A 21,197-nucleotide genomic window follows, 5' to 3' on the forward strand; every position below is an offset into this window, starting at 1 on the left:
AAACAATAGCATAACATCACAACATAGAAAAACACACGATAAAATATAAATTGGCTGGCTTAACTCTATCAAAAAACGTACATTAATACACTATAAATGAATAAATTTGATCTGCGATATCTGAATGCAAATGCACAGTTAAGAGGTCAGTTAATAAAATATTAGGGACAAACATTATGTATGTATGTGCCTGTCCCAAGTCAGGAGCCTGAAATTCAGTTTGTTTATATGTTACTTATTTGTTTTTCGTTTATTTTGATTAATAAATAAGGCTGTTCGTTTTCTCATTTGAATTGTTTTACATTGTCATTTCGGGCCTTTTAATGCTGACTATGCGGTATGGGCTTTGATCATTGTTGAAGGCCGTACGGTGACCTATAGTTGTTAATTTCTGTCACGTTCATTTTGGTCTCTTGTGGACAGTTGTCTCATTGGCAATCATACCACATCTTCTTTTTCACAGTTAAACAAGAACACCTTAATAATTAAAACATTCCGACAATTAACAACTGTCACCATCAGGCCAAATTTTGTTCATGTGGACTTCAACTAGAACATGGATTTCAACCATTGGTTCTTAATTACGACCTACATACAGCTACTCATGTCTATTATATTCGACTATACGGTATGAGGGTTTTCTCGTTGTTGACTAATTTTTAACTATCTTGTGGATAGTTGTCTTATTGTCAATCATACCACATAACACATACTAAGTACTCAAGGTTCACATAACACATACTAAGTACTCAAGGTTCACATAACAAATACTAAGTACTCAAGGTTCACATAACACATACTAAGTACTCAAGGTTCACATAACGCATACTAAGTACTCAAGGTTCACATGACACATACTAAGAACCCAAGGTTCACATAACACATACTAAGTACTCAAGGTTCACATAACACACACTAAGTACTCAAGGTTCACATAACACATACTAAGTACTCAAGGTTCACGGATTGAGAATGGATGTTATCATGGATTATCAACTGACGTTAATATAATGGGAAACTATGACCTGTTCGTGCTACGAAGGCTGATGGGCCTGATCCAGGTACCCCTACAATCACGGTTAGGTGAGAAAGATCCAGCCCCCCCCCTCCCCCCGGAAAAAAATGCTGAGTGAAACATGGTATATGGGAAGACTGGGAATGACTAGGTGTTATTTTCTTTGGTAGCCTTTTCTTTTCTTGGTACATAATAGTAAAAGTATGAGATTCATTTTAAGGCCTTATATTAGAGACCGTTCCCAAACAGAGTTCCTGTAATTAAGACAATATCCAAACTGTGACAATAACTGGTGTCCCGTGAGTAGAAAATATTGTCAACGCAAGTCACACAGTGTCTTCTATGAAGTAAATAAAGAGTTAAAAAGAGATATCTATATAAAGAATATGCTTTTCCATAATTTTAAGGTACATTCTTATAAAAAAAAACATGGGATGCTTAGTTCATTTCATTGACAGAAAGTTTTTTCCATTCATTGGAAGAATGTTTTTTCCATTCATTGGCAGAAAGTTTATTCCATTTCTTAGCAGAAAGTTTATTCCGTTCATTGGCAGAATGTTTATTTCATTCATTGGCAGATATTTTTCACGTGATATACTTTGGTCGCCATTTCTGATACAAAAAGTTTGTTATTTTGTTTAAAGCTGTTTTCCTAATGAATGTTTATAGCAAGTTACAGGGTTGGTTGGCTTGCTTGTTCTGTTTGTATTAAAGTTTGCTAGTATAGTAAGGCTTTTGAAAAATGAACACATATGATATTATAACTAAATTATGATCATTTTGAATTTTATAATACAAAATTCAAAGCCACATTTGTCCCTTGTGAATCTTTTCCTATTATTTGCTATACACCACATATTTATTAGACATGTACGTCTTCAACTTGTTACATTTTCTGCTCAAGTTGTGAATTTTCAAGGTTTGCTATAACCTCTCTGTTAACTTCTTAACTGGATACTAGGATTGTTATGTTAGTTTAATCTTTATGATAAATTTTTATGAAGTAAAATTAAAATAAAGAAAGTTTTCTGTTTCGAAAATTAAAATCGGCACGGTTTAAAAGAAATTGATAATAGCTCATATTTTACAAAAGCCTAACTATTTGGGGCGAATTGTCCTAGTCCGAAACCACACTTAGCGAATAGGTCTATTGTAGTTTCGTATAATCGGGTTTTAGCCAAATTTATTTTTGTTTCTTTGTCAATTTCAATATATTTTTTATTTAAATATAAAATTATAGATAACAATTTTCTGTTAAACTGTTCTAAACAATTACAATATAACATTTGAATTTTATTCTTCGAAAATAACGACGACCACATGGTCTTTCTTTTTACTGATCAAGCTTGTGTGTGGTGGACGTGTATTTTTCAGAGCATTTCAAACTTGACATCATGCCTCCAAAAGAAACCAAGGGAAAGAAAGTAAAGAGTTACAGTTGTTTAAATATGTTTAGAACTACGAAGAGCTTCATATTTTTTTTACATTTAATGGATCTAAATGAAATTATGGTGAAATAATGAGATGTGCGAGCTGAGCACGTGGTGCAGTATAAATTATTCATGTTGGGTCAACTAAATTTACAAATTGAATTTAGTAGCTGAATCGTTTTAGATATGCTAGATAATATATGATTGGGGTTAAAATTATTTTTCTCGTCATTTTAATTTTTTTCTGTAAATTAATTTTAATTGGATCCTGAAATCTGAACTGCTGAAAGTACAATGTAAAAATTAATACAATTACAAATTATCTAAATCTTTGCTGGTATTTTAGTAGGAATAACAGTAACGGTTTCGCAGCTAGGATGGAACATTTTAGAATAAAAATTAAATTTTTATTTGGGAAATGCATGCCATTTATGGACACTGCTTTTTTTTTTTTTTTTTTTTTTTTTTTTTTTTTTTTTATATAGAATAACTGAAATATTTAAATTTAATATTTTTTCTGAAGAAAACTAATTAAGAGACGAGTTTGTGGTGTAATCTGCAATTTTTGTTAATTCTATCAATACAAATATTTAGCTACGAAGTAAATGTCTTGTGAAAAAGTTGCATCTGGAAAGGAAGTTGGTTTCAAACTTTGGCCATTTTGGTCTAAATGTTGGTCTTTAATGAGTAACTTTTCACTCTGAATTAACACAAACATTATTTAAAGTAAATTATATAATTGGGAAACGAATGGAGAAACCACATTTAGTTTGAAATATTGATATGATTTAAAAAAAAAAAGCATAATTAATGATTGATAATGGATATTGGGAATGTTTTACTCCATTGTAGTTGCTGGTAAATAATTTTGAAAAAAAATTTAAAATCCCTAATATAAATGGAAAATGGAGTTCATCCAACCTTTATAATTCAAATAGCTTTTTTTTTCTTGAAAAAATTAATACAGGCAATACTTTTATGGTGAACCTAGAATTTCCTTGATAAATAAATTTTGTGTAAATTATCATTTTGAATTATTGTGAAAGTATATAAAAAAACCTTGTAGCAAAAAATAATTTAATGAACTTTGGCAACAACAAAATTTATAACATTAATGGTTGGTAACCTTGGCGACAAGGTAGATGTAAGCATTCTGGCGACAGAATACATACACTAGAACAAAAAGGTATTCCTGGCGACAGGTTAAGAAAGAGATGGAATATGCATGTAAGGCAAAGTTGGTAAAAAGCATTTTAATTCCAGACTTCCTGGCGACAGGTTCTGGAAAAGGTTGCAAAATGAAAAAAACGGAAAGTGTACCACGCTCATCACAGGCTGTGATAATTTTCTGACATCGTCTGAAAAAGTTGCATTGTTGCAAGGGATAGCACATGATACAAACCTATCTGGCATCGTCAGAATGAGGTTGATGCTATAAATATGTACAAGCAAATGGCGACATTTTGCTAAAATGAGTGCTTGCAAGACGACACCTTGTTGAATAAAAAGCAAGTGGCGACATTTGCATTGAATAATGAAAAGGAAACCTTGTTTCCAGTATACTTACTAATGGTTAAACCATGTAAGTATTTAGTGTTTTGATTTTAGTCTTGCACAATCTCTGTAAAACTTGTCAATCCTGTACAAAACAAGATCAAAATTATAAGTAGTGTTTTCGAATATAGTTTATATTGATTGAAATACTGCAAAACTTTAATTTGATGATCTTAAAAGATGACAAGTGTTGACTGGATTTCACACGATACACTGTCTGTGGTATGAGATGAAGCAAGTTTTACAAAGACTGTTGAACAAATTACTGGTAGTAATAAGTATAAGAAATGTTTGTAAACAGACTTATTTTTTAATCTTAACATTTTATTGTTTCTAGTCTAAAGCTTTTGCAGTGGATTTTTTTGTTGGATGTTTTTTTTTTTGTATATCGTGTTTAAACTATGGTCCACATTTTGTATTCAACTTTTGCATTACATCCAGTTTATATATATATATGGAAATTTGGATTGTACATGTACATGTTTAACACAAGGTTAGATTGTTAGAAATTGTTGAAATTAAAAGCTTATGTTGGGATTCATCAGTGTGGCTGCAACACTAACGTCAGGGTACCCAAATTGTACCTATTTTGACAGTTTTTTAACCTACGTTTATTTATACTTCAGACAAAAGTTTTCATTTTATGTTTATTTTGTAGATGTATCATTATTCATTATATGGTTTCACCAATTTAATTTTGAATCCATATGGAATCATAGAAAAATTGGTCTAAACTGACCTGCAAACCATCAATGATTCTGAAATGAGGAGTACCCAAATTGCATCAATGCTTAAATTCGCATCGTCAAAAGTATAACAGAGTTTTTGTTTAATTTTTCAAATATTTTGAACAATTGGATATTAGTCCATGCTTACTCCTCGTTTTTTAAGAAAATGATACTTGTAACATATTGTATTTGCTCATTGTAAAAAGATGACGTTTTGATGATGTCGCATGGTGACGTTTTAGTAGAGTTTGCTTTTTCAGTAAACACTTCATCTGTTGATAATACTATGAACAATTTGTGCTTATCTAAATATTTTTACCTATGTTAAAAGATGTGCATAGTATCAAATTATAAAAACACAAATTGTTTAGTCTCTAGGAAATCTTGTAAGATTTCCGCTGCTATTTTCGCTAAAAAGGTGCAATTTGGGTACTCGTTGCAATTTGGGTATCGTTACGTTATATATATTAGTCATTCATAAGGTAACACATTTCTGAAAAATTTATTTGAACCTTTGAAACTTTGAAAACTTTGAACAAAAATCATGGTGACAAAATTGTACCTAGACTAGTTTACAAATTTGAAGTTGGTAAATCCACTAAGTCTAAGTACATTGTACATGTAATACTTCAATAATTGTATTCAGAAATAATTGTATTCAGAATCGGAATTGTTATTTTATGTTGTGTTACAATTTTGTAGGGAAAGAAGGGAGGACAAAAAGCTGCAGCATCACCTCAGAAAAGGAAAGCTGTAGAAGTTGAAGAAGACGATGATGATGACAGCGATGACGATAGTGGTAAGACTGTTCTTCAATTTTTAAAGAGAAAATCTTCGTTTTTGTTGTTGAAAAAAGCTTTGTTTTTGTTGTTGAAAAAAGCTTTGTTTTTTTTGTTGAAAAAAAAGTGTAAATGCAGAGGAACTTCACTATAATGAAGATGTTGTTTTGATAAGCAAACTAACAGAACTTTTGTAAAATAACATAAAAAAGTGCTTTGTGGAATATAATGCAATAGAAAGTTTTATAACTAATCAATTTAATAAATTTGAATCTAAATATAGACCTTTCAATTCCACAAAAAAGGTCGCATAAAGCTAAACAACAGGCGTTACTTTGAATACTTTAACCTACCCTAATTTTTTTACTGGTAATTGTGAAATGAGAATTTTTATGGTATTGTACTAGGTAGCGATGTTCGTGTGTAAACTTTTGACTTATAGCTGATAATTGTCAAAGTATAATGTAAAGCGGAGTGCAAACTTGTCTAACAAAAAGAACTTGACAAATGGCTGCTAACTGGAAATAAAGTTAAGTGAACCAGATGAGGCTTTTTCTGGGGTTGCCAAGTTTACAGATGAAAATTTTGCCTTGTTCATAAATACCGTAATTTTGTATTTAGATGATGAACCAGTAACAAAAGTGGCACCACAGAAAAATAAGAAGGCCAAGGCTGCTCCACCTGCTGAAGAAAGTGATGATGATGATGATGATTCTGATTCAGGTAAATACGAAAACTTTCTGTTGGTTGGAAAATCTATAGTTGATTGTCCTCCCCTTGGTATATGAAGATTAAAAAAACCCAGACAATATGAATGGTTTGATGAATTATAAGGTAGTTGGCATTGGAAAAGTTTTCCTGGTGTAAGAAGGCTTTTGAATTTCATACTGTACTTGAACCATTGTCTTGTTTCTTATATTGATGCTTTTGGCCTTGTAGTTATTGAGACATACAGTCCAACATTAAAATGTAGCCTTAAAAAGATCAATGATTTAAAGAGATGTCCTGTCCCAATAAGCTGAATAAATTTGACCATTATGTAAAAAAGTGATACTTAATCATTTTAAATAAATAAAATCTGTGGGGTGGCAGCTGTGGTGAAAATCAAACCCATATAATTTCAATGTTTTCACCCATAAAATGTTGTGGAGCAAGAAAAACCTGTTTATTCCCTTAAAAGAAATTTGAAGACCTATTTTGTCAAGGTTTTTACCCCTCAAACTTGAAGTTCCAGGTCTTTTAATTTCTTAAAACAATCGTGATCAGGAAAGTCAAAACCTAAAATTGTTATAAAATTTTATTTAACTAGAAGTATCTAAAAAGGCTGCTTCCAATACTGTAGCCAACCCAACTAAAGCTGATGGAGACAATGATGAAATGAAAACTGGTTTGTATTTGTCCAAACATTTCATTAAAAAAAAATTGCTTTATAAGTGATTCCATTGTGTTGAAAATGAGATGTTTAAATAGCAGTGATAAGGAAGAATAGGGGAAACGGTAAATGATATTAATATAAATTTATGCATCGCTCTCAGCACATTTTGTGATAAACTTGACTAATGGGAAAGCTGTTCAATTTCAATAATTCAAAATACTATTTATCCAAATTTGTTCTGTTGTCGAACATGAATTTATAGTTTGTTAAAAACCCATTTGAGGTGCAGGCTTATACTGGGGCATTGCTCATAAGCTCGTATTAAAGCTTGGTACCTATTTCGATTAATTGTCTTTATGAAGCAATAATCAAGCAGGGATACTATTCTTGTATGACATTAAACAATATGTCATCAATGTTGTATTAAGATGTGTGCTTGGACAACACTTCAAATTAGATTTCAGAAACCATGTTCGAAAGCTAAAAGCTTGATTTTGTGTATATGTGTGGAAAATAATTTTGCCAACTGGAATGCTATAACTTAAAAATTTTATATTAATGAATTTTTGCATAAATAAGTACACTTCAACCACAATATAAATTTGATAAGTAAAACTTTTGGCAAGTACATTATTAATCTTGTGGATGTTATAGATATAATTGGTTCTTAAATATCAAACTTTTTATTAGATGAAGAACCAAAGAAGGCTGCTCCTAAGGCTAAAGCCAAACAAGCAAAGAAAGGAAAAGCTGCCCCAGCCCAGGATAGTGATGAAGACGATGATGATTCCGGTTTGTATACCATTCTTATAAATGTTTGTAAACAGCTATACTTGTGTCGGGCTTTTAACCACTTTCTTAAGGCCCTAGTCCCTTTGAATTTGGGATAGTTGATTACTGTAAACACCAACAAACTAACTACAAACTGAAATGATATACCGACCTTGTATAAATTAAAATATAATGGTATGAAGCCGAAGATGAGAAATTTTTTATAGAAATTGATTTGGTTTCATAGTTTTAAATAGTATTTGTTTTCTTTTAGATGACAAGGAAGATGATGAAGATGAAAGTGATTCTGGTTAGTATACTGTTCTCTCAAACTTCAAAGCTAAACTTTCCCATTTAATGCCTGGATGCTTTTGTTTTTTGAACAGATTGAATATTGAACAGATTGAATATCGGTGTTCAGATTGGGAACTTATTCAAACTCCAGCCGAGATGAGTTAATAAAAAATCATTAAAATCAAAGCAAAAAGCTCCAGATTTAATAAAAAAATATTCATTGAGTTTTTTCATATATTTATGTATTTATTAAGTAGACCACAACTTTTGCATGTACACTAAAAATTTAAAATAAACCACATAATGCATGATTTAAATTAAATGTAAAAAAATCTGTTGTACTAGATATATATTTTATAGATGAGGAAGAAGCTCCCCAACAAACAAAGAAAGGAAAGCAAACTAAAATGGAAGTAGATGAAGATGATGATGATGATGACGAATCGGATGATGATGAAGATGAAAGTGATGATGATTCTGGTAAGCTAAAATAGCTGCTTTAAAATTTTCTAGAAAATGATTTTATTATCTGTTATTTTAATTTTAAATCTACATGCGGTAGTAGTATTTCTTGAAATTTTGTTGAAGCTTTCCTTCACACGTTCCATGAAATATGTGGTCTGTAAGTATTTTCACTCGACTGGTTTTCCATGCCAAAACCTTGATATAAAACACTGCTGTATAAGATTGGCTTGTAATATACATCACTGCTTTTACACTGCTAGACTCGAGTAGAAGGTAAAGGTTGCAGAAATCAGTTGTATATTATACCATATTTATTTTTAAAATGAATAGAACTCGGTGTTGAATGTTGAGGTAACTACTACAATGATGAAACTTTTTTGGACTAGAGTCTAGGACTGCTGTATGATCTTAATATACACAATTCTGAGTGGTAGTTAACTTTGATGTTTCACTTTATTACAATGCTTTAGCAAACATTCATAATGACAAAGCGAGCAAGCCAAACCAAACTTTTGGAATGGAATTACTCTTCTGTATTGTGCTGTATTTGAAACGTTTGAACTTAACTTCTAAATCTTAATAATGGTTCATTTTTCATTTTATAGATGCAGAAGAAACGCCTGTGACAAATGGAAAGAGAAAGAAGGAAAAACAAGACAAAAAGGAGTCAAAGAAACAGAAGACTGATGATAGCGACACAAGTAATAATTTTAAGACACAACATTTAAGAGTCTACCAGACTTTTGTTATGTCCCCATTTTTACCTGTTTACTTAAAAAGAAATGGAGATTTTTTACCTTTAATTGTGGCAACTTCTCATTTTCACAATCCAATTATCACTTAAATTGAAAAGGACAAGTTTCTTTTAATACATTTTCGTGCTTCAGTGGTTTATAGTAACTAAAGATATATGTCTAAACACCTATAGGTCACTGAACGGTCTTCCAAAAGGAGCAAAACCCGGGTCATATTGAATAGAATAGAAGAGAATGTTTTATTGCTAATCACAGCACCCAAAGCTGAGCTGAATGATTAGATTAAATTAATATACAATGTTTAAGTAAGTTTTAAAAGGCCCCCCTAATGTTTAATGTAAAACAATTCAAACAAGAAAATGAACCGCCTGATTACCATAAAAAGCAATGAATAAAATAAATTGAAAAGTTTATTTCAGAAAAAATATTGTTTCTCCAGTCAATGATGATAAATTTTAACCAGTTCTGCTACTGATAGTTTATGACGATTTCATTTGCTACTACTGAGATTGGAGAACATTATTTTGTATCTAGTTGTTAATATTTTTACCTTTTAAAAAGATTAAAACATGTCTAAATAAGTTCCGTTTTGCTTCATATTGAATGATTTGTTAAATTGATGTTTCAGGTATATACCATTCTTATATACATGTATTTCATAGGTCTTTTTCTTTATTTCCATCCTCTAGTTTCAGGCAATGCCTTGAGATTAAGTCTGGTATAAATTATATGCACAATAGCAAGTTCATAGGTATCTAGTATGAGGGTTTAGTATTAAACCGACCTCAATATTTACTAGGGTGTAAGGACGTGTCTGTTTTTACCTTTGAAGATAGTTAAATATTGCAACTGGTGTGATATCTGATTGTACCAACCCAAAAATTGTTGATGAAAATGAAGGAAATTTTTAGTCTTAATAAGAATTCTATGTACAAGATGGTAGAATTTGAAGTTATTCAAAATTACTTTATATTGCAGTTACCATGTTTGTTGGAAACCTTCCAAAAGAAATGGATTCTGAGAAAGTTGAAAAGATCTTCACCAAGAAAGGGATAGAAGTAAAAGCAGTTCGTAGACCAGAGAAAAAGAAGTAAGTAGAGACATGTGGTGTGGGAGTGTTTGATGTTTAGTTGACTTTTGTAATCGTAATGTTTTTTTCTAGAATTGGTGAAATTGGGTTTGCATATTTTTAGCTCACCTGACCTGAAAGGTCAAGTGAGCTTTTCTCATCACTTGGCGTCCGTCGTCCGTCGTCCTGCGTCCGTCGTCCGTCGTCCGTAAACTTTTACAAAAATCTTCTCCTCTGAAACTACTGGGCCAAATTCTACCAAACTTGGCCACAATCATCCTTGGGGTATCTAGTTTAAAAAATGTGTGGCGTGACCCGTCAAACCAACCAAGATGGCCGCCATGGCTAAAAATAGAACATAGGGGTAAAATGCAGTTTTTGGCTTATAACTCAAAAACCAAAGCATTTAGAGCAAATCTTACATGGGGTAAAATTGTTTATCAGGTCAAGATCTATCTGCCCTGAAATTTTCAGATGAATCTGACAACCGGTTGTTGGGTTGCTGCCCCTGAATTGGAAATTTTAGGGCAATTTTGTTGTTTTTGGTTATTATCTTGAATATTATTATAGATAGAGATAAACTGTAAACAGCAATAATGTTCAGCAAAGTAAGATCTACAAATAAGTCAATATATTTAAAATGGTCAGTTGACCCCTTTAGGAGTTATTGGCCTTTATAGTCAATTTTTAACCATTTTTCGTAAATCTTAGTAATCTTTTACAAAAATCTTCTCCTCTGAAACTACCATGCCAAACTAAACCAAACTTGGCCACAATCATCATTGGGATATCTAGTTTAAAAAATGTGTGGCGTGACCCGGCCAACCAACCAAGATGGCCACCATGGCTAAAAATAGAACATAGGGGTAAAATGCAGTTTTTGGCTTATAACTCAAAAACCAAAGCATTTAGAGCAAATCTGACATGGGGTAAAATTGTTTATCAGGTCAAGATCTATCTGCCCTGAAATTTTCAGATGAATCGGACAACCCATTGTCGGGTTGCTGCCCCTGAATTGGTAATTTTAGGAAAATATTGCTGTTTTTGGTTATTATCTTGAATATTATTATACATGTAGATAGAGATAAACTGTAAACAGCAATAATGTTCAGCAAGGTAAGACCTACAAATAAGTCAACATGACCAAAATTGTCAGTTGACCCCTTAAGGAGTTATTGCCCTTTATAGTAAATTTTTAACAACTTTTCGTCATTTTTTGTAACTTTTCTAAAAATCTTCTTCTCCAAAACTACTTTGCCAAATTTAACCAAACTTGGCCACAATTATCATTGTGGTTTATAGTTTAAAAAATGTGTCCGATGACCCAGCCTACTAAACAAAATGGCCGACATGGCTAAAATTAGAACATAGTGGTAAAATGCAGTTTTTGCTTTATATCTTTGAAACTAAGACATTTAGGGCAAATCTTTCAACATTTAAATGTCCATCAGAATAAGATATATCCCCTCACAAATTTTGAGTTGAATCGGACAACCGGTTGTTGGGTTGCTGCCCTAAAATTTGTGATTTTAAGGATATTTTGCAGTTTTTGGTTATTATCTTGAATACTATTATAGATAGAGATAAACTGTAAACAGCAATAATGTTCAGCAAAGTAAGATCTACAAATAAGTCAGCATGATCAAAATTGTTAGAGGACCCCTTAAGGAGTTATTGCCCTTTATAGTCAATATTGAACAACTTTTCGTCATTTTTGTAACTTGTATAAAAATCTTTTCTAAAACGACTTGTCCAAATTTAATCAAACTTCGCTACAATCATAATACATTGTACTAGGGTATCTATTTAAAAAAAAAAGTGTCTAATGACCCCGCCTACCAACGAAGATGGCCGACATCAGTAAACACATTAACAGGTGAGCGACACAGGCTCTTGAGAGCCTCTAGTTTATGTTTCCTTTTAAGAAAAATTGTTGGATATCTATATTGTCTCCGGTCAATGATGATAAATTTTAACCAGTTCTGCTACTGATAGTTTATGACGATTTCATTTGCTACTACTGAGATTGGAGAACATTATTTTATATCAAGTTAATATTCTTATATTTTAAAACAGATTCAAACATGTACTGAATAAGTATAATTGAATCGGTCAGATATTTTGCTCATTAGGAATGGCTTTTTGATAACTCTACTGGTAGATGTCTGCAAAGTCGTATGTTGCATTTGTATCACTGTGAACCTGACGTGTACATCTGTTTACCAGTTCCTATTGAATTTAAACCAACCAACTTTATATCTGATGGTATACCATTATCAATAAAGGGCTTTTGTGAATTTTTTTTACCAATTCCTTTACCAAGAATCATATTAATCCATTAATTACCATGTTATAGAACACACAAGAAAGGATTATGGCATGGTCATACTGGTTGTCAAACTTTTTTTTTATAGTCCGAACATTTAAAAAATAAAATTCAATCAATTGTGTAAAAGAAATTTGTTAATTAATTTGATGTTGAGATTCCTTGGATGGATAAGAAGGTAGCAATAAAAGTTGAAAATTACAGAAATAGTATTAAACCGACAAATTTTCTTGATCGATGATGAAAATTTTAACCAGTTCTGCTACTGAGAGTCTGTGACGATTTAAAAACCATTGCTGAGATCGGGAAATATAACTGATGCATATATACATACATAGGTTAACTGAAAATGAAAAATGTTTATTTTGTGTTTTTTGGGCTCTGATTAAAAAATGATGCAAGCGTAACATGACTAGATATGATTGAGATTACATGGATTTCTTCCTCTAAAAATCCATCTAAACTGCTAAAATAATAATGTATCAAGTGAGCTTTGTGGAAAATAACTTTCAAAGAAATAAAACAAATTCAAACATCTTTCTACTTTCTCAGAATCCGAGTTTAATGTTTCGAGTCCATAGTTTTAAAATGAAAAATAATGTCTTTCAAGGGTTGTTTTATAAAAAATTCCATGATGTTTTTTTAAACTATCAATTTAATTTGCTTCTGTTATAAAAGTATAAATATGAATGGACAGACTATTGTAGTGGTTATTTGGGAGAATGTTGGTAACTGATTAAAAGCTGATGATGACAGTATGTCGTGCACCACGCTGATTACATTCATGACTGATCACGACTATCACCCTTTTGTCTGAAGCCAGGTTCTGTAATATAAGAAGGTTATACATTTAATTGAACATTTGCATCTTTAAATCAATATAAACAGCAGGCAACTTGTGAATTACTATATTAAGATGATGACCAAAATTTTATCTAGCATTTTTATAGTTGAATATTTAAGTTTTGTTATATAACTCTTTAAATTCCTTTGATAGGCCTTTCATTGTGTCGGTTAAAAATGGTGGAAGGAAAATGTTTTAAATCGTTCTTTTTAATGCCACATTTATAGGCATTATCTTTAGGTTCAAGTTTTTGATGAAGTTGAAGTCCAATCAACTTTTAACTTGGTACAGATGTTCCCTATGATAAGATCTTTCTAATTTTAATGCCAAATGAGTTTTAACCCCAATTTCACAGTCCACTGAACATAGAAAATGATGGTGCAAGTGGGGCATCAGTGTACTAAGGACACATTCTTGTTACTTTCATTTCAAGGATTTAGAACATTAATATTCCAAACAGTTGTTCGATTTTATAGTACAAATGCTTCTGTGATGAAATTCCTTTTTGGACTAGAGTCTAGGACAAGAAATTGGATGATCTCATTTTTACCGGATTCTGAGGAGCACTTTAAAAACTTAAATATGATCCTACAAGTTCTCACAATAAATTAAGTTGCAAAGATGTTGGAACTTGTTATGGATAAGTAAATAAACTTGGGTATCACTCACATGTGCTTGGCAAATTGAACAAAACTTGTTTCATCATCTTTCTTGATCATGAAAGAAAATTGGATGCAGGTTTGCGATACTCATTTTCATCTGAAGAACAGAAATTTTATCGAGGGCAGTCCACTTCACCAGTTAAAACTGTATTTATTCTACCCCCTTGAAATTAAGAAAATATGTATTCAGCAACCAAATCATTGAAATGTAAATTATTTGATTTACCTTAGTGATGACACAAGATGACGAGGCTGATTTATATCAGGATGTACATATGGGAGTAGTTTTTACTTTCTTTGTATATGAATGGTACAAACGCTGATGTAACATCGAGGCATTTGTCTGAAAGGATTAAAGTTTTATCATTCAAGATTCTGTCAATTTTTTTAATACATCAGTCTGGGTCAAGACAGTAGTACATCATTTCAAAAAATAAAATTTTAGTGGTGCAGAAAGTTTAATAGTAAAGCAAGTTTGTAAATTTTAAACCATATTTTTCCAGAATAAGTTGATTTTCATTTCTGAACCAAAAGGTTTATTTGGTTTTTGACGAGCTGTAAAAGGCTTGCTAAGCTGTTGCCACTGCACCACACTTAAGATGATTGTTGCTTCACTAGGTGTTTTAGGTAATTTACAGTTTGTTTGCTACAATGAGGAAATTTTAAAAATGATTCTAATGATTTCACTTTACCGGATTCTGAGTAGCATTATCGATTTGTAGGTTCTAGAAATATACAAAAAAGTAAAGGAAATATTTTGTCTGTTGTGATGACTTGCTTCAAGATTCATTATAACTTGTCCTATAGATAGTTTGAAGGTTTTGTTCTTTATATTAATAAAATATCTGAATTGTACAGCAATATATATTTGTATACGTTAAACATTGATTTCAAGGAATACATGGAATTACAATTCAGATATTTTAATTTATCCTACAGATAGGCTATTTGTATAAAATATGTGTTTGTGTGAAAAGGTGTTTTATAAATATTGCTGTGTTTTTAAACCAGAGAACTGAAATTAAGGTTTTTGAATAAAAACTGTAGGACAAAACATGCTTTCTATGATGACTAAAACTTTGAACCCTGATTTCTGAAATTCAGTGAAGTCTAATATGCAAGACTGAGAAAGCTTTAAAGATTGCTGATAAATGTGATATATGACATCATAATTGAATCGTGTATTCATGGGGTATAATCATCTTTCTAATGAGTTGTTAAATCTGCAGACAGTTTAAATTTATCAAATTACAAGTTGAAAGAAATAAATAAAAAGTAACCTACGTTTATATATGCATGTAATTGATATTTCAAATGAGCATTTTAATCTAGAATTGCAAGGTTTTTTTATGGCAATTTTATTCAATTTAAAAGTATGCATTTGAAATTTTTATTCTTCATATTCACGAAGAAATGTGTTCACAGTTTTAACTATTATTTGACTGTTTCACTCAACCTTTCCCATTTCATTTAAAGTTGTGACATGGTTGCAATTTATTATTAATCAGCGCAACTGGTTACAGAATTTACAAAACTGCTTCAGGAGTTATTCAATAAGTCCTAGATTAGAAAAAGTACCTTGTGTGCACCCTTTTTAATGATGACACAAGATGACGAGGCTGATTTATACCAGGATGTACATATGGAAGTAGTTTTTACTTTCTTTGTACTTCTATGGTAATAGCATTGATGTAACATCGAGGCATTTGTCTGAAAAAAAAATATTCTTGAATAGTGCTTCATTTCAAGTTAAATACTTGGTGATAAAAATATCTATTGGCAAGTATGAAAATTTACATCACAACAATTTTTTGGTGATAAAGCGTGCTGAAATAAAAACTTGCCTTCCTTGTACATTTGTATATACAATTTTAATATTGCAATATGATGTTGACTTTATTTGAATCACAATTGACATGATTATAAAGCAGGGACATGACGACCTGATCTCTAACCTTTAGTTTTCTGCAAGAATAATTGAAGCAAGTGTAACATGCCAATGATGAAGTTTATGTCGTGCACCACTCTGAATTAGAGATGTAGATTACGACTACCCTCTTGACTGAGGCTTGTTATACCCATGCTAAGGGGAGGAATGGAAAAGTACATGTGCCCTTCCCATGAAATGTAAAAATACATTCTGGAAAAACAAATCAGTTTGTGAGCCATTTTGTAGATGCAAGTCTGAAATGATAATTTTCATTATGCAATTGTTAATCAATGAATTATTTTCTACTTAAGGTTTGCGTATATAGATTTAGAAAACAACGATGACCTAGAAAAGGCTTTGAAACTTCATGGAAAGAAAATCGGAGATAGTGAACTTGTTGTAGAAAAAGCTAAATCCAAAATTGAAAAGGAGAAAGATAATGCAAGCACACCAGCCAGACAAAGTACTGGTGGAGGAAAAGATGACTCAACATTGTTTGTAAAAAATCTAGCTGATGACACAACTGAAGATAGTTTGAAAGAATTTTTCCCTGAATCTGTGGAAATTAGGATGCCAAGAAAACCAGATGAGGGTCATAGAGGGTAAATATAACTGGTCATCTTAAATCTATGAAAGCATGTGCAAGTTTCAGATCTTAATACTTGTTTTTGTATTTGTGTTTGCACAAATTAGGTAGAAGCAAAGCTATGAATATCATTTAGATGTTACTTTCTTAAATTATAATTTTTGGATCTACATTATTCATGTCTTCGATTTTTGTACCTTTATAGATATTTTAATGACAGTTGATGTAACTGGATTTTGCATTTCAAATAAATTTGTTAAAATTCACTAAATACAAAATAAATTGGCTTATATAATTGTGGTAATTGTGGTACCACTTTGATTCCTTATTTCAAAAACTAGAGGCGAATATAGGTGGACAGCTAAGGATGGTTTAATAATTTATTGTTTCCTGGCTACTATTTCTAGACATTTAATTTATAAATTGTTTTCATTGTCAAGTTTTCCACCAGATCTTTTTTTGGAAGAAACTTGTATACTTTTGCTTGCATCATCATCTAACAGATATTTTGCTTTCACAAGTGTCAACATTTTTCCCCGCTAATTAAAAAAGTTTCTAAATTGTAAAACTAGTTAAACTGAAATTTACTTTTTTGGGCTTAAATTATTTTTGGTTTTGATCTCGACAGGTTTGCCTATATAGTTTTCAAGGATCCATCTGAAGTAGAGGCTGCACTCAAGGATAAGCAGGGATCAGAGTTAGATGGTAATGCCCTGTACTTGGATCATTCTGGAAGCAAGAAGACCTTCCAAAGTCCGGCTGGAGGAAACTTTGGTGGCAGTTCAGGAGGTAATTGTTTTTTTGTGGAATTGTGGAATAAATTAGAACTAGGAAGAGTGGATCAATTGTCCTGCAAACCATTTTAAGATCTACTTTAATTTTGAAGAGGGGAATTGTGTCCTGCAAACCATTTTAGGATCTACTTTTAACATTGCTGTTTTCTAAACCGATTTGGAGAAAGTAGTACCTTGTTTTTAATGATGACACAAGATGACGAGGCTGATTTATACCAGGATGTACATCAAGAAGTAGTTTTTACTTTCTTTGTACTTCTATGGTATTGGCATTGATGTAACATCGAGGCATTTGTCTGAAAAAAAAAAAGGTGCTAAAATAGCACTCCACTTCAAGTTTAATACTTCATTTCAAGATCTACTTGATATACATCATAATTTACTAAACCCATTCTTGGAACTAGTTTCATTCATATATCAGGGGCACCATCTGTGTAAGTTTTGTCATCAATTTTGAGATTATATAAGAAACACTTTGTATAGCTGTTGTAAACATCACCATGGACAAAACAGATTGTTATATGAAAAATATGTTGCTGTTAAGCTTCTGTTGTTGAGCTTGAAAGAAATGATGAACAGGATCGATTTTGGCAATCCTGTTTAATTATCTGGAATACAGATTGAAAACTTGGCGCAACTCAACATTATAAAATAAAAACCTTGCAGTATTATAATTCGTGATTTGAATATAAACAGACAAGTGTAGAACTAACTTCCTTTTATTTGTTTTGCAGAAGCTGGAAAGTCCAAAGTTCTCTTTGTCAAGAATCTATCCTTCGATACGGATGAACATGGATTGAAAAATGCTTTCTCAGGCTCCACGGCTGCAAGAATAGCAAAATTTCCAGACACTCAGAAACCAAAAGGGTAAGTTCTCTATTTTTACGGCCTGCCGACAATTGTAGAAGGCATTAAAAAAAAAAAAAAGAATTTTGTCGAGGGCAAGTTCTCTATTTTTACGGCCTGCCGACAAATTGTAGAAGGCATTATTTTTTCTGTTTAAAAAAAAAAAGAAAAAAAAAGAATTTTGTCGAGGGTAAGTTCTCTATTTTTACGGCCTGCCGACAATTGTAGAAGGCATTATTTTTTCTGTTTTAAAAAAAAAAAGAATTTTGTTGAACAAGTTTGGTATTTGTTCAAATCAGCTATAAACTTAATTCACATTTTCTTTTTGAAATGTACTGCCTAATCAATGCAAATTTATTAACCCAGGTTTTATATATACAGTAACAGCAAAGTGTAATATTAAAAAAAAATTGCTTTGTCTTGTAGGTTTGGATTTGTAGATTTTGATTCTGCTGAGGCTGCCCAATCAGCATTCAATGCCATGAAAGGAAAGGAAATTGATGGTAGACAGATATTTGTAGACTTTGCTGGCGAGAGAGGAGGTAAATATAACTAGCAATTAAAGCTGCCTTTTTAATGTCTTTACTTCACAAGGTATTGTGATCCCAGATCAGTTAAGCTGATAAAATTTTGAAAGACCGGTAAAAGAAAATTGTTAAATCTTAGGAATTATGTTTTTGTTTTAATAAACCAGTAATCACATTAGAAAATTGAATTGACTGGTTGCTAAACTAGACATTGGCTTTAGTTTATGAAACAAATTCAAGAGAATTTTCAAATGCAAATTGCATCTCTAGTTGATCACATGTCACTCAGCACAAAGTTGGTCAATGCAATATCTTTTTAAGCAGATTTAACTTATTTTATCAACTGTAGTAGTTGAGCGGTAGAATTGAAATTTTGTGTCCCATTAGGCTTAAATCAAGTTTAAAGAAAGTTATGTTGGATGATTATTTTCAATTTTTTTGCAGTTGTACATATTTTTAGACTTGCATTTTATAGAGATTTGTCTGATTTCACTTTAATGGTATGGAAGAAGCTGGGAGAGATTGGTTTGATTCTGAAAAAAAAAAGCTTGAATTTTCACATGCACATATCAATGCTTGATTTTTCACACAATATTTTATTATCAATTCATAATTTTTCTCCTGTAACAATTCTATATTATTCAATCACTATTTTTCAGCCGGAGGAGATAGACGAGGTGGTGGACGTGGAGGCGGATTTAGAGGTGGACGTGGTGGTGGATTTAGAGGAGGAAGAGGTGGTGGTGGTGGAAGAGGAGGCAGAGGTGGATTTGGAGACAGAGGACGTGGACGTGGAGGTGGAGGAGGTTTGTATTTCTTCTAATAATTTAGTATGGGAAATTCATGACATTAATTGTTTTAAAACTTTGTTCATCTACAAATTTCCCAGAATACTTCATATTTTAAAGTGGCCAATATATGTCGACAAATATTTTTCATCACTTGAAACAGAACTAAGAAGCAGAGAGACTTCAAATTTGGTCAGCAGCTAAATGGTGAATATTTGAAAGGAATGTTCACTTTTTGGAACTGTTTGAGACTTGTCTTCTCTTATTTTTTGTAAAATAGTTCAAGATTGTTTTCTGGAAGTATTGAGGTTGAGAACAAATATTTTGTATTTTGTAAAATAATTGTAAACTATTTGATTTTGTAGGATTCAGAGGTAGCAGGGGTGGCGTCGGGAGTTATGCAGGAAAAAAGAAGACCTTTGATGACTAAATAAACAATTGTGCACATGTAACTTGAAATTGAATGAATGAAAGAATGATAGTTGAAGGGTTAGCTTGCCACTTTGAGGATTTCAATTTTACAAGAAGTTCTGAAGCACAGTATGAATAGACTTGCAGAAAGAACAATGTTGAAATGTACAAGTACTGTTTGTGGAAGTGATACCAATTAAAGATACTTGAGACTAACCAGCTGATAAAACAATGTTCAGTCTTAAATAAATCTTGTGTATATCATCACTTTTAGACTGATAAACTTGGACACTAGATTGTATACTTGATTTTGTTTTTGTTTTCAATGTAAACATCAACAATTTTTTATATGATTTTTTTTGGTACAGAAGTGTATTAAACCTATATTGAGTGTTTATTGATTGGATGTGGGAAAGCGTGAAAAAAGTTTCAAAAATCCGATTTTGATTTTAATCTTGTGAACATCAGTCCTTCAATTAAAAAAGGTACAAAGAAGTTAATTTCTTTTTCAACAAAACTAAAATGAGTTTGATTATTGAATTGGATCTGTCGAAAATTATATTCCAAATTTCATAGAAAAATTTTGGAGTAGATATTTTCCTAGCTATGTTGAATTTCTTTTTAAATATTCGATGACGAAAGAAACTGATCTATAATAATCCAGAAACTTGTTTTTAATTTAATATTTTGATATTAAAAAACTTTATCCCATAAATTCACAAAGTAATAAATAACTATTTGATCTTTTAATGTTTCTATCATTGGTAGATACTATAGTTGTCCATTTTGCATTTATACAGCATCCATCTTTTTCTATTGTGTTCTGTTGTGACATTTTGAAACCATAATTTTTATTTCTACACTTTAAGATTTGTTAATGTATTTACATGAATTGTTATATGAAGTCATTTTATGTCATCTGCAGCTCTTTTTCACAAAAACTTATACAATTATAAATGAAATAATCAAGATCAGAGAAAATTTCACAGCAAGATTTTTTTGTGGAAAAGTTGCTGTATTTTATCATTATCGCCATTGTTATGTTTATGATGTTATTTTATGCTCATGATCATGTCAACACGCTGAATAATAAATAATTAAATTTAATGTTTTCGTTCTTATAAAAAGTTTCGAGTCAACAATTTATATTTTTTGGGGAAAATAAGATTTTGTTGTGAAAGATAGTTGTTTGAAAGAATGAACTTGGTCATTAAAACTATTTTTGCCCTATGAATCCAGAAAATGTGA

At 31.4% G+C, this 21,197-nt stretch overlaps 1 protein-coding gene across 3 annotated transcripts; it reads left to right on the top strand.

Moving 5' to 3' along the window:
- Nucleotides 1-2,305: 2,305 nt before the first annotated feature.
- On the top strand, nt 2,306-21,056 carry LOC139489510 (nucleolin-like). Of its 3 annotated transcripts, none has more exons than XM_071275995.1 (15): nt 2,306-2,439; nt 5,430-5,526; nt 6,128-6,229; nt 6,816-6,893; nt 7,572-7,673; nt 7,927-7,962; nt 8,307-8,426; nt 9,017-9,112; nt 10,145-10,256; nt 16,309-16,599; nt 17,212-17,372; nt 18,112-18,244; nt 18,650-18,765; nt 19,410-19,556; nt 19,904-21,056. In XM_071275995.1, exons 1-15 carry the CDS (start codon nt 2,410-2,412, stop codon nt 19,966-19,968), a joined length of 1,686 nt encoding a protein of 561 aa, XP_071132096.1. In that variant the 5' UTR covers nt 2,306-2,409; the 3' UTR covers nt 19,969-21,056. The 3 variants fall into 3 exon arrangements, with proteins under 3 accessions (XP_071132096.1, XP_071132097.1, XP_071132098.1); XM_071275997.1 differs by lacking the exon at nt 2,306-2,439 and adding an exon at nt 3,998-4,027; XM_071275996.1 differs by lacking the exon at nt 6,816-6,893.
- Nucleotides 21,057-21,197: the final 141 nt, after the last annotated feature.

This window comes from Mytilus edulis, chromosome 9, assembly GCF_963676685.1.
Source record: "Mytilus edulis chromosome 9, xbMytEdul2.2, whole genome shotgun sequence".
NCBI classification, from domain to species: Eukaryota; Metazoa; Mollusca; class Bivalvia; order Mytilida; family Mytilidae; genus Mytilus; species Mytilus edulis.